Source organism: Epinephelus lanceolatus, chromosome 19 (assembly GCF_041903045.1).
Source record: "Epinephelus lanceolatus isolate andai-2023 chromosome 19, ASM4190304v1, whole genome shotgun sequence".
Taxonomy (NCBI): Eukaryota; Metazoa; Chordata; class Actinopteri; order Perciformes; family Serranidae; genus Epinephelus; species Epinephelus lanceolatus.
In genome coordinates, this window is record NC_135752.1 from 7,204,556 (window position 1) to 7,219,277 (window position 14,722).

At 39.4% G+C, this 14,722-nt stretch overlaps 1 protein-coding gene across 1 annotated transcript; it reads left to right on the forward strand.

The window, feature by feature from the left end:
• The first annotated feature begins 2,738 nt into the window (after positions 1 to 2,738).
• On the forward strand, positions 2,739 to 10,408 carry tdgf1 (teratocarcinoma-derived growth factor 1). Its single transcript, XM_033647435.2, has 6 exons — positions 2,739 to 3,104; positions 3,214 to 3,269; positions 4,222 to 4,437; positions 6,071 to 6,185; positions 6,295 to 6,404; positions 9,184 to 10,408. The coding sequence occupies exons 1-6, from the start codon at positions 3,082 to 3,084 to the stop codon at positions 9,288 to 9,290; spliced, it is 627 nt and encodes a 208-aa protein (XP_033503326.1). The 5' UTR covers positions 2,739 to 3,081; the 3' UTR covers positions 9,291 to 10,408.
• Positions 10,409 to 14,722: the final 4,314 nt, after the last annotated feature.

Sequence of the window (14,722 nt, forward strand, 5' to 3'; positions counted from 1 at the left end):
TTCAGCATTATCGGAAATGACACATATTTTTTATATATTAGAATTCATCCTTGTTTGGCCATCATATGACACTTCTCTGAAACAATTCAATTTTATTTATTTTTACATCTTCAGTCAGTTAAAGATTTATATCTGAGATGTTCAAGTGCTGTAATCAATGTGACTAATCTGTATTTGCTGTTCAACTACTCTTGTTAGGGTAAAATCTGTGGGCCTTAGAAGATGTTTGTTTACAGCCAGTTTTGGGGTATATGATCTACATCAGGGCCCTGGCAATGTGGAAAAAACTGCCAAAAGAGCTGTTTCGATAAAGAAAAACTGATGTGACACTCAGAGCTTTAGGGGCTGTGACCACCAGCAGGCAGGAGGGAGACTCTCAGCGTGTCTCTTTGCATCATCATATGAAGATAAAGTTGTGCTTTCTTTCATAGATCTGTGTCTTCCTCTTCCCCTCTGTGTCCTGCAGCAGTCTGACAGCTTTCACATGCAGATTTCCTGTTGTGTTCAGATCAGGTTTCCCTCCTGCTGCTGACTCTCCTGCTGTGCATTAGCATGAGATCAGACTGCATTGTGATGCTGCACAGATCACAAAATACCCATTTCCACCTCTGATTGTGCCTCTGTGGTCAAAGTGGGGGCAGATTAACCAGAGCTGAATGGAGGGGGAGGGGGTCTCTCCTGCTTTTACACAAAAAAATAACAATGTTAAAGGAGCCAGATTTTTAAAAGGAATTTTATCTTAAATAATGGCGGGGAAAAGCTCATTTTTGCTTATCCTTTCTGAGGAACCTGTTGTTCTATACTCTCCTTCACATTTACTGACTTTTTTGTGATAAATGGTGAATAACTTTTTAGAAAAAATAAAACTGTGACAAACAAGTGTAAGAAAGGAAGAAGACATACATGTAGGATACTCATAAAAAGCACATGAAAGTATTAATTCATTATTCATAAGCAGAACAGATTGAAAAAAATCCCTGACAATGTTATGGATTAAAATATGTCCTCCCCTCTCTCCATTAAAACGGATGTTGCCAGGCAATGCTCATATAATTTTTCTCCAAGATAGAAAACCCACAACCTGGTAAGGGTCTGGCCCTTAATAAATGCATGCAAAGACAGAAGTATCTGTATGTGCTGTGGCTTCTGTACTGATATAGGTCTACTTCTCATGTATTATTTTCAGTATGGCGCTTACGTGTTAATAATAAAGTTTAATGTCAGATTAAATTCAATAAAAGCTCATGGGAAATTATTCCAAAATGAAGACCCACAAAATGAAGCATCTTTTTTTCAGCAATTCTCTGTCTGTGCTACAAGGAACAAAATTCTGCTGAAAAAGAACTGAATCCTTCATTGATTTATTGGTGTGTTAATTTAGTTAAATTAAAATAGGGTTAGGGTTAGAAATGAAGTAATTGGCCTATGAAACACCATGTTTAAGTTTTTAACAGTATTGTAGCTATTGGTTGTAACAGGAGAGGGAAGTAAGGAAGGGTGTGAGGGACATGCAAAGAAATGTCTGTCATGTTATTAGTCATACAGTGTAAAAGATATGTGGCATTTAGTGTAGTGGGAAAATGAAAAATAATAAACTAAAGTTGTTGTTATCTGCAGTTGAGAAGGAGGAACCACTCCTCAAAGGTGGATCCTCTTTCAACAGCAGGGTCATTACCATGTGAAGGGGCAAGTGAGGTTACTATACATGTGTATGCAGAGAGAGAGAGAGAGATGGGGGACAGTGAGAGAGGGGGGGAGGGAGGTGCAAGGTGAGAAAAACAGGGAGAGGAGAAACAGCTGAAGCAAAGTCCATATTTACTCATAAGTCACAGAGCATGAAATGTGACGTCTCTCAAATGAGAACAATACAACAGAGCCTCTTATTCAGTTCCTTCTAAACATTACCCATCAGCCAACCAAAAAGGTTTTTTTTCTTGTTTTTATAAATGTCGCTTCACTTTCAGTCTTGTACTGAGCGGGTGAGAAATACTTTTCTGACAGTAAAATCAAACTGAAGACTGGGTCTAGTGTCCATTGAAAACTCTCTCCAGATATGGTCATTCTTGTATTTATTTATTTATTTTAATTTAGTTTATCTTAAAGATAAAATAAAATAAAATAAAATAAAATGTAAAAACTTTTTTTGTTTTTGTTTTTTACTTATCTTATTTTTTATTTAACCCATTTTTAACCAGGTAAGTCCTGTTGAGAGCAACAATCTCTTTTCAAGGGAGACCTGGCCAAGACAGCAGTATATAAAGAAGTTACAGCCAAGCAACACCACAGTTAAAACATACAAAATTCACAGTAACATAAATGTTTGTGTGTGTTGTTGTTGTTGTTGTTGTTGTTGTTGTGGACTGGCTGAAACTACTTCATTTTTCAGATAATTATTTCTTTTGCCTGGGAAGTAAATGAAATTTGAAAACTATAACGAACGTTCATCTTAAAAAACAACAACAAAAACAAAAAGAAAACAATAAAATTAAATATTCATTCAGTTTCCTTGCTAACAGAAGTAGTTGACACACATGTTTATTGGAAAGGGACTATATATTATTAATGACTCTAGCTGTAATTGGCTTGGTAATTAAAACATTATTTAAACTTTGCAGTTTTTAGGTGAGTTTCCGTTATTGTTGATTCCACCTGAACACGTCAGACAGACGGAAACAGAGAGCCATCGGGAGTGGGCGGGGCTTCCGGGGTCCGCTGTATGAGAATCACCTGAGAGCAGAAAGAAGGCTGCAGAGGAGGCTCACCACACACAGAGGATCTTCGCACTGGTGTAGATGATTCCTGTTTCTCTTTAACTAAGCGGAGTTTGCATTTTTCTAACTGGAGCTTTTTTTTTTCGTCTGTTAAATGTCGTTGGCGGAATAAAGACGTGAAGTCACTCCGGACTGGAACTTTATTTATGGACACTTTTACTTTATTCTGACTCAGACGAATCTCTGTTTTTATTGTTTCGGATATTTTCCTGATATGTGAACTTATCCAGGACAGAGTTGTGTTTGAGGTAACACAAACCCGCAACAAACCCAATTGTAGTGTTGTGGATATATTCCAGTCTCCAGTAAAATGAGGTGGACACAGCTGCTCAGGTGAGACCAAATGAAACTTGTGTGAATATTTTACGAACGAACATCTTGTTCGTTTTTAAATGTGAAGTCTTCCTGTTGATAAAGTTTTTTTTTATGTGGATGTTTGCAGGATTGTGCTGTGTGCAGTGAGCTGTCTCCACTATGCTGCTGCTCTGCCTGCTGCAGGTCAGTGCAACACATCCATCATATTCACTCCTGTGTTAGTGAGGGTTCATTTTATATATGAAAAACAATTTAAGTTTTTTTTCTGACAGTAGAGCCTATTGAAACAGACAGCAAAAATATATGCAAAAACTGATTTTAAAGGATCATACCAACGTCTCTTACTGTTTTTTTAAATGCAGGCTGCAAGGCTTTTTAGGTTTTTGGACCCTTTTTTAATCCCATCCCAAATGATGTGGATGGATTGCACAAGCAAATGTATGCTCATTATTTTACACCCCACACCAGGGGCATAAATATAGACCAGGGGTGCCAAATTCATCTTAGTTCATGGCCACATACAGCCCAATTTTATCTCAGATCGGCTGGACCAATAAAACCATTGCACAATAACCTGTAAATACCATCAGCTCCAAAGGTTTCCCTTTTTGTGTAAAGAATTACAAATACATCCTGTAGACGTTCATCCTTTTACAAAACAGATGAAGAGCCTGAGATGTCTTAAGGAAAATAAGAGCAATTTCAACAGTAGGTCTCAGTATTTCCACACTCAGCCAATCTGCTTGTCACTGTCACTACATGTGCATTTATCCATACATTCCCAGATACAGTGTGATACAGATTCTTTTGAAGTGAAGCTGCTGATTGACAATATTTTGCACAATGTTCAAAGCCTTTAAAGATGGTCACAATAAGTATTCATTGCTATATCAGAGAACTGTATTCTGGTCAGGATGGAAAAGTCCTGAAGCTGAATTTTACATGAAGTAGGCAAAGTACTGTTTAAGATGTTCCTGAACCCTGGCACCTCTTAGTCTAGTCATCTAGTGGGCTGGGGTGGATCCTTTGGCGAGTCTCTTTCGAGTAAAAGAGAGGAAGCAGCAGACATTGATCCATTCCTCACACAATGAGGGTTTTGTGGATAAAATCTGACTGTCACCTTTTTATTTTTCAGGCTGTAAGGGAGAAGATTGCAGCAGAGACCAGACCTCCAGTCCATCCCACTCTTCCTCTTCTTTATCTCCCCCTGAATCTTCTCCTGTGGTGGTGAAATCCCAGCAGCCCTCCCAGGACTTCCTGGACCAGTTTACCCAGGTGAATTCGCCAAACAGCGGGGACCGTAAGCACCGCGACGCCAGCGCCGTCCTGCCCTTCATTGGCCTCACAGGCAGTAAGTTCACACTTCACCTCTGTATGCACAGATGGAGGCAGAAAGCTCCAATATCCAGCAAAGAAAAATCTACCACAGATAGAGACAGCTTGTACTGCAAAAAAATAAAAAGGAACATAGTCATTTGTCTGCCGACATGCCCAAATTCTGTAAAGAACATTATAAACAGTAATTATCTTGTTTTAAGAAAGGTGGGAAGACAGTGTGTATGTTGATGTAAGTGAGTTTTCCTAAAAGGAGAATACAATATCTGTTGTAACATTTTTTAAATTTGATATGTTTTTGTCAATTAAAAAAAAGGAAAGCAAAAATACATACATGAGTAAAAACAACAAATTAGAAAAAAATACCTTAGAATTCTCTCCTGGCAGAGAAGAAAACACTGGGACATAACTCAGGGACATAAAGCAGTTTTTAAATCACTGGGGAACTTTACTAAAGGACACAAATGAATGCCAGAGAAAAACTGTAAAAATGAATAGATATTTCTACATAATTTTCAGTTCTACTCATAACTGTTTGGAGCTATAGGGGATATGTGGACTCATGACCCCAGTGTTTGTAAAATCGTAAACCTGGTCTGTGTAAGATATGCGAGAATTAACCTAGAAAATGAAACTCAAATTTAGAAAGATACTTCATAAGAAGTTGATCTACTGTGGACCCTAAAACTTAACATAAAGTAGTTCAAATTTAAAAAAAAAAATAAATGAATAAAAAATAAAAAATTAAATAAAGAAATTAAGCATACATAACCCAAAACCGAAAAAGTAACAAACAATAAATTAAACAACTGATTTTTTAAAAAAAAAGCAAATATGTTTTTTCAAACTAAAGAAAAGTTTGAAATTAAATTAAATGATGATGTAAAGTCTTAGTAATTGTTAACTTGCAATTTTCAGTCTCTGAGAACAAAAGTCCTAAAAGACAAAGTTGTGACAGATGGACAAAGAGGCCGTCGTCAGTTAGTTTTTAGTGTTTTTCTGTTGTTTTCAGATGTTTGTTGTGACTCTCAGTGTTTGTCTGCTGATGTGAAGCAGAGGACAGGAATGCGCTGCCAGATGGAGACTCTGGTTTATCTCACAGATACAGATACAGGCAGGGAGAGGCTCAACCTGAGGTACGAGGGCCCTTTAGTGGCCCTCAGCTGGTTTCACAGACACATTCAGAGCCCCTGGTCTACAAGTTAAATATTTAATTTACTCTGTGGTTTTCAAAACAATGTTACAAGATGCTTTTCAAGAGTCAAACCAAAATAAAAAAAATTTGAATAATTAAAAAAGACACAACAGTAGGTTATACTGGGAGAAGAGGAGGGTAAAAAGTAAAAATAAAATAATAATACAATTTAAAGTTATTACAGAGCTGAGAGACCCTTACATAGCCTTGTGTGACCTTTGACCTCACCGTGATTGGTTGATTGTATTCTCCAAAACTCATGTCTGAAATATGGAAGCTTCCATTTGAGTTTGCAAAAGACAACATGTCGATTTAAAACTGCAGGCTGGAGTTAAAAGAGGCAGAGGATCTTTCATGTTTTAGGTTCTCGTCCAAGAATAGTTAAGTAGTTATTTGAAAGAAATAGACATAGTTTGCTGGTGGTTAATCTAACATCTGTCTTTTTTCCCCACAGGTGCTGAGCAGAGTCGTAGCTGCTGTAAGAACGGAGGGACATGTATCCTGGGCAGCTTCTGCGCCTGCCCTCCTTTCTTCACAGGGAGGAGCTGCGAGTACGACCAACGCATCAGGTAACGACAAGAAAAAAGCACTCTAAATCTGGAGTTACTGTATTGTATGCTAGCAACTAGTTATTGTTTCCTTAGTTAAGTTATTCACATTTCTTGTGTGTGTCTGTAGGAGCTGTGGTAGGATTCCTCATGGTGAGTGGGTTCAGAAAGGATGCTCCTACTGTCGCTGTGGTTATGGTGTCCTGCACTGCTTCCCCCACGTCTTCCACAAAGACTGCGGTAAGAGACACACACCAGACACGTTACATCTGCATTTTCTGCAGTTGCCAAAGTCATGCATCAGGTTCTTAGGTTGATTTTGCTTCTCTTTCATGCAACCTTTGGTTTCAGTTTGTTTCTATGAAAATAAAACAGCAGAGACTTGAAACATGAGAACAGATTCTGCCTTTTAAAACTCATCCTCGTGATGCATTCATGCGTCCACAGACCATGTCAGAGTATGTGTTCTGAGTTGGTAGTTCTCCACGCAGTCCGCTCACCAGCTGCTGTGTTCTTTAGCTGAATAAAGACCAGGGGTGTAGACGACGCCCAACAGTCAGACCGTCTGTTTCAAAACTGTGTCGTTCACACTTCTCATCTCAAACAAAATAACGTGCCAGGCATTCAAAGTAAACTCCCACTGAGTGTAAACACACTCTGAATGACCACACGCCCCGTCTGCTCATTTACAGTTCAGTGCTTTTAATGCGAAACACCCTCACACCCGACAGCTCCAACACAAACATCCCACAATATCAGCCCATTACTTTCACATTAAGCTGTCTGAGCAAATACAAGATTATGTATTATTAAGGACCAGGATTCTGTCAAGTAATGTGATTGTAAGTAGGGTCAGTGCATGAGTAATAACAGTTGACATTTGATCTCTTTTTAAGTTAGATTACTTTATCAGAATGTATTTGCTAGATTGATAGCGTTGTACATTTTTTTTTTAGGGATGCACGATATACAGTACAGGCCAAAAGTTTGGACACACCTTCTCATTCAATGCGTTTTCTTTATTTTCATGACTATTTACATTGTAGATTCTCACTGAAGGCATCAAAACTATGAATGAACACATGTGGAGTTATGTACTTAACAAAAAAAGGTGAAATAACTGAAAACATGTTTTATATTCTAGTTTCTTCAAAATAGCCACCCTTTGCTCTGATTACTGCTTTGCACACTCTTGGCATTCTCTCCATGAGCTTCAAGAGGTAGTCACCTGAAATGGTTTTCCAACAGTCTTGAAGGAGTTCCCAGAGGTGTTTAGCACTTGTTGGCCCCTTTGCCTTCACTCTGCGGTCCAGCTCACCCCAAACCATCTCGATTGGGTTCAGGTCCGGTGCCTGTGGAAGCCAGGTCATCTGCCGCAGCACTCCATCACTCTCCTTCTTGGTCAAATAGCCCTTACACAGCCTGGAGGTGTGTTTGGGGTCATTGTCCTGTTGAAAAATAAATGATCGTCCAACTAAACGCAAACCGGATGGGATGGCATGTCGCTGCAGGATGCTGTGGTAGCCATGCTGGTTCAGTGTGCCTTCAATTTTGAATAAATCCCCAACAGTGTCACCAGCAAAACACCCCCACACCATCACACCTCCTCCTCCATGCTTCACAGTGGGAACCAGGCATGTGGAATCCATCTGTTCACCTTTTCTGCGTCTCACAAAGACACGGCGCTTGGAACCAAAGATCTCAAATTTGGACTCATCAGACCAAAGCACAGATTTCCACTGGTCTAATGTCCATTCCTTGTGTTTCTTGACCCAAACAAATCTCTTCTGCTTGTTGCCTCTCCTTAGCAGTGGTTTCCTAGCAGCTATTTGACCATGAAGGCCTGATTCACGCAGTCTCCTCTTAACAGTTGTTCTAGAGATGGGTCTGCTGCTAGAACTCTGTGTGGCATTCATCTGGTCTCTGATCTGAGCTGCTGTTAACTTGCCATTTCTGAGGCTGGTGACTCGGATGAACTTATCCTCAGAAGCAGAGGTGACTCTTGGTCTTCCTTTCCTGGGTCGGTCCTCATGTGTGCCAGTTTCGTTGTAGCGCTTGATGGTTTTTGCGACTCCACTTGGGGACACATTTAAAGTTTTTGCAATTTTCCGGACTGACTGACCTTCATTTCTTGAAGTAATGATGGCCACTCGTTTTTCTTTAGTTAGCTGATTGGTTCTTGCCATAATATGAATTTTAACAGTTGTCCAATAGGGCTGTCGGCTGTGTATTAACCTGACTTCTGCACAACACAACTGATGGTCCCAACCCCATTGATAAAGCAAGAAATTCCACTAATTAACCCTGATAAGGCACACCTGTGAAGTGGAAACCATTTCAGGTGACTACCTCTTGAAGCTCATGGAGAGAATGCCAAGAGTGTGCAAAGCAGTAATCAGAGCAAAGGGTGGCTATTTTGAAGAAACTAGAATATAAAACATATTTTCAGTTATTTCACCTTTTTTTGTTAAGTACATAACTCCACATGTGTTCATTCATAGTTTTGATGCCTTCAGTGAGAATCTACAATGTAAATAGTCATGAAAATAAAGAAAACGCATTGAATGAGAAGGTGTGTCCAAACTTTTGGCCTGTACTGTATATCAGGCAGATAAATGATCAGCCAATAAAGGGAAATTTATATAATCATGTATTATTCTGATAATGAAATTATAGTCAATAAAAAGAAGCCAGACTGCTTTAATTGACTTATCTTGGCAGCATCTACACACCTGATGCAGTAGGTGGCAGTACACATTTAAAGTTGGCTTGTGAGCTGCCAAAAAAGGCAAAGAAGAAGACAAAAAGCAACTGCAGCATGCACATTACATAGCCGGTTTTTGGGTTTAATATTAATAACCTTAAAAACCATTAATGCTATATACATGTGTGTATCTACTAAACACTAGGTGGAGCATTGAAAAACAACCATAAAAGGTATTAAATACCAGGAAAAAAGTGTTTAAATTAGGAACTTACATTAATAATGATTATTTTTTTGTCTTTCTCTACTTCCCAGATGACTCAGAGGAGGTGCGCTGGTATCGCTCGTCAGCTGTCAGGACAGTTCGGACCAGCTGCTTCCTGTATGTGATGCTGCTTCTTCCCCTGCTTCTCCTCCTCTGATATAAATATCCATATTTTTAAATGGCTGCTGGACACAAATGGGAGGATTTATGTGAAACACTGAGCTGTGGACTATGCAAGATTTCTCAAGCTGCTTCTTCAGGACTCTGATCTGTCTCCCAACCCATTAGAGATTTTTAAGCTTTTTTAAAATATTGTCCAAATGCTACTGTAGTGGAGGAGTGAAAGATTATTTAAACTGGAAATCAGGGTTGTTCCTTCATGAGTGAAGAGAGATTCTAAAAACAGATTGTGTGGATTTAACCTCTGCAGTTAGACTGTGATTGTTGATGGGGATGTACGGTACTTCTGCTGCACTAAACTGTGCTGTTCCAGCTCCCAACACCTTACGAATGATGACCCTGTGAAATGTTCAGGGATCTTAATGAGGACTGAAGGTTGAATAGACTCGAACATACCACTGGATCAACTTTAACATGTTCAAGAATTCAGTGAAGTTGACTGATCAGTTTCGCCAAACAGGGAAAACCATCAGCTGATGCATCTGAACTAATTCCAGTTTCCCCCAGACATCACTTCAGATTTGAACATTTTAGGATTCAATACTGAATCCAGTGTTTACAACAGATTTATAGCTCAACAGCTTTTCATATACATTCATGCCAAGGCTCTTTTAAAACCTCTGAAGTGAGTCAGCAGTTTGACAGTGAAAGAAACTGCGACTGAACCACAAACGAAACAAAGAGTCTTTGATTCTTAAAACTTTTCCTTCCAGTGGAAGGTTGTCTGTATGTCTGTAGTGTCTCAAATAACAAAGTGTATGTGAAGGAAGCTGTACATAAGATTTTTATGAGAGTATGTTTTTTTGTCATGTTAGGCTCTGTAGCTTAATGTGATTTTTTTTCTTTGTAAAGAAGACAGTGTCTTCTGTCTGTTTGCACAAACTGTGAGCTGATGTGACATTTTGTCCTTGGAATACAAGCATATATTGAATATGTGTCTATGAAATTCTGTTGCAAGAGTTTTGGGTTTGTGTTGTGAGATTTGTCTCTGCAAAAACATATTGACATCATTAAAACAAATGTGACAGTGGAAGTGAAACGGAAAGTCAACTTTTTTATATGAACAGCCCTCATCCACACCCCACCATGCTTTCATCTGCAAATATGTTTCAAAGTAAATATTAAAAAATATTTTTTATTTTCCCAACAGAATCTTTCTTTCCTTAAACATCTCTGCCTCTCACTCTCTCTGTTATCTGTAGGTATTTTCAGTGTGTCTTATCTCCAGGGTTTATTGATGAGGTTGGTATTGATTATCAGCTGCTCTCTTATCTTAAACAAACACATCAGCTGTTGCTCTGCAGTCTGTCAACCTGCCAGCTGCTACAGCTCACAGCTCTAAATTTAACTGGCAAAATTAAAGTGAAAATAAATAAGCCTTAAATCCTGGGTCTTCAACAGGAGGTCTGTGACCCCCATGGAGTCCTCAGAGTTACTGTGGGGGGGGGGACCAAACTTTTAAGTTTTAAGTTTTTTTTCTACCAAAATAAAAATGTCTGAAAATAAATATTGTCATAAATTCATATATTTTAGAAAAGATATGTCAGCCTATTCATAAAAAATCCCATTTAATTTACAGTACAAAACATAATGATTGGCTAACTGTCACTCATGAATCCTTGTGCAGTCATGTGAGCTAGCCCACGTGAAATCACTGTGCAGCACTAATCCACAACAGCGAGATGAGCTAGTTAGCTAACATTTACAGGCTATTGAAACACGGCACAGTGGTGTGGTGGTTAGCACTCTCGCCTCACAGCAAGAGGGTTGCCGGTTCGATCCCGGGGCGTGGGAGCCCTTCTGTGCGGAGTTTGCATGTTCTCCCCGTGTCAGCGTGGGTTCTCTCCGGGCACTCCGGCTTCCTCCCACAGTCCAAAGACATGCAGATTGGGGACTAGGTTAATTGGTAACTCTAAATTGTCCATAGGTGTGAATGTGAGTGTGAATGGTTGTTTGTCTCTATGTGTCAGCCTACGATAGTCTGGCGACCTGTCCAGGGTGTACCCTGCCTCTCGCCCGATGTCAGCTGGGATAGGCTCCAGCCCCCCCGCGACCCTCAAGAGGATGAAGCGGTTAGAAGATGAATGAATGAAACATTTTTGCCATTTAGCTGCATTATTATTTTAAATGTACAAACATTCTTGTGAACCACAATAGATCATTTTGTAACTTTTCAAACAAGAGAACCTTTTACACTTCAAGGTGGGGACTGTTATTGCCACATCGCTGTTCTGTATAAAAGGTACAAGCATGGAATGGTGGGTGGTTGTCAATCAGTTATTTTAGGAATCAAGTATCCTACTGATAAATCCATTGATTAAGTCAGTAATTGGATACAAAATACTTTTGTTGTTACTTTTATTAAGCAAAATAGCAAATATATATTAAAAAATATGATAAGTTTCTTAAATGAACAACTAATAGGTTTCCTTTTTAGAAAAAACAACATGCTAACTACTGAAATTGCAGCAATAATTCAGCTTCAGTTGCTACTTAACTCACTGGATGTTTTGATTTTTGGGGAATTATATGTATGCTGTGAGGGAAGTACTGGAGATGTGTGTGTTTGACTATCTTAATAGCAACATGAATGAAGCTCAGGCTTTTACAAATTGACTGCAGCATTTTATTTTCTCTGGTTATTCAGTTTACTCAAGAAAATAAATACAGTAAATAAAAAAAGCCACAGCCCCAAAGGGAGGCTAACCTTACTGTTACCTTGTGGCGGGTCCACTCCGTGTACTGGATGCTTTCTGTTGAAAGGCTGAAGTATTGGTGTTGTGCTGCAACGTGGTAAGCTAGTTTGGTTTTACAGTAAATGCACAGTACAGCGTTTCATTTTGTTTCAGCTTGAATCCCAAGCTTTAGTCACTTCCTGTCATTTTCTCCAGTCCGTCTTCTGTTCACCCCTCACTATTTTCTCTCTTCTCCACTTTTTTACAATCATCACTATCGAATCACGTCTTCTATTTTGATAATAGGTGTATGATTTTGAAATGTCTTCTTCAGGTCTTGTGCATAGCTCTCATGTCCACAGCATGAGTGCAGTAATACTCATCTGTGTGTGAAATATGACGCACTGTATAAAGTTATATGGATCAAACAAGCTTTGATGCAGATAATTTGCACTGATGATTTTCAGTTTCAGCTCTAAATACAACATCAAAACCAAAAACAATTCTTAAATTCCTATGCCTCTCATCTGAGTATTTTTAAGACATTTATTTAAGACATTTTAATATAAATTAAGGTCTTTTTTTTTTTTTTTTTTTTTTGTAGATTTAGGAATTTCATACCTTTTAAGACTTTTTTGGGATCTGTGGAAACCCTGCGATTAACGTCATCCCTACAGCATGCTATAAACTGGATTCTTACTTTAATAAAAAAATGCTTAATGTGATGTGTTGTAGCTGGTTGAAGTGGAACTATTTCGTACATCTTTATTAGGTCTTTTTTTTTTCCCCCAGTGGTTCCCATCCCAAGGTTCGCGCCCTTCCAAACGGTCATCAGGTAATCCTGGGAGGTATTAAGATGATAAAGGAAAGGAAAGGAACTGCTAACATCTTATACCGCTTTTACACAGGTTTTTTAAACACCCGCTAAAAATAGGCTTTAGACCCTAACCCTTTCCCATTACAAGTAGACGAGAGCAGTTCTGCAGCAGACAAGTCTGCCTTCCTGTGTGTGGGTGTTTTTGGTGTTCCACGTTCGACGTCATGGACAGCTGGAAAACAGATAAAAAGTAGAGAGGAGTGTGGAGGTCTATGAAAACTTAATGGTGGTTACATCCTTTTATGTATCTATTCTCTCTATCAACCTTGGTGCAGACCAATTTGGACTGATGTTTGAGTGCTGCTTGGGTGGAGATGGATGGTATTTTTGAAGGCTCGTCATTGCATCTCACTGGTAAAGGAGCTAAAATTAGCAGGTTCACCTGGGTTTTGTGTTCCCATCAATACTGACCGGAGCCGGAGATGATAAATACCCGTGTCTACTGCAGAGTCATTTGACCTGGGTGTGAATGCCGATTAAAACCTTTCCCAGTGCAATAAAAAAGCCAGATGTTGTTGGGTGTTAGCAGGTATTTTGTGCAGTGGAAAAGGGGCTTTACAGACTTCTGGAAGATGGCAGTGCCCCAACTAGGCATTGCTTCTTTGTAAGGGGTCAAAACCCCAAATGTTTGGGAACCTCTGGTTTAATCTTCGTGATGTGTTGTTACATTCCACAACTGGGAGTCTGTCTAACTAGCTGCATTCTGTGAGCCTGCAGTTTATTTAAGGGTGAAACAAAGCACAGGCTATGTTACTGGGGAAGAGTACAAGGAATGAGGCCGAGAAAAAGAGAAGGAAAAGTCTCTTAGTTTAATCCCACAGTAATCAGGCTGTAATCTCTTCTTTGTTATCCACCTATCCCATTTAACAGCTTGTTTACAGCCAGTGTTCTGATTGGACACTGATTAAGAATAACTGGAAAATGTGATTTTAACCTGCACAGTGCCTGCTTGTTCCTGAATGTTCTGTTTGTCAGTCTCCTCCAGAGAAGGTAAAAGGGATTGGAAGAGATTTAGGGAGCTGCAGGTAAAGCCGGAGGAGTTTCCGAAGTCTGAGCAGAGGAGGAGCAGCAGGAGATCGGAGCAGATTTAAAGGGATTAAAAGGGATGTGAATGTGAGGAGAAACGTTAAATGATTGTATCCCATTTTCCATGTCCCATAGTGACATCTTCATCCTCACATGCTTCACTGCTCGACAATCATAACACTAATGAACCCAGAGAAAGAGGACTGCAGCTCAAAAAGGGGAATACATCGTAGTTCCAGTCTTAAGCAAAGCAAATAAACTGGGAGAGAGAGAGGTAAAGATAATGGGGAGGAAATGAGTGAGTGTGTGTTTCTTATCACTCCAGGTTCATTAAACTCCACTTGCTGACACACTGCAGATATCTGACAGTAACCTTCAAACACAAGCCTTAACCCTACCTCTAACCTACACTTAACATTAACCTTAACTCTAAAACCTCACAAAGGCTGTAACAGAGCGCACACACGCTCTCTTGCTCTCTCTCTCTCCCTCTCTCTCACACACAAACACACACACACACACACACACACACACAGTTGGTCAGACTTTCTTTCCTTCAGCAGAACAGCTGTGGGCAGCTCTGCACTGACATCTACAGGCCGCACACTGAAACACCGACTTCTGCAAACATTCCTTATGTATCAAGCCTCTCTAATTCTATTAAATACAATCAAAAAGAAGTGCCATGCATAAATGCATAAATGTTACTGAGTCAAGAATTTGTCTCAGCTCCCACATGATTTAAGAGAGTTCCACAGGTCTCTTTTTTTTCTGGGCATTTTAGCCTTTAATTGATAGGACAGCTTAAGCGTGAAGAGGGGAGAGAGAGAG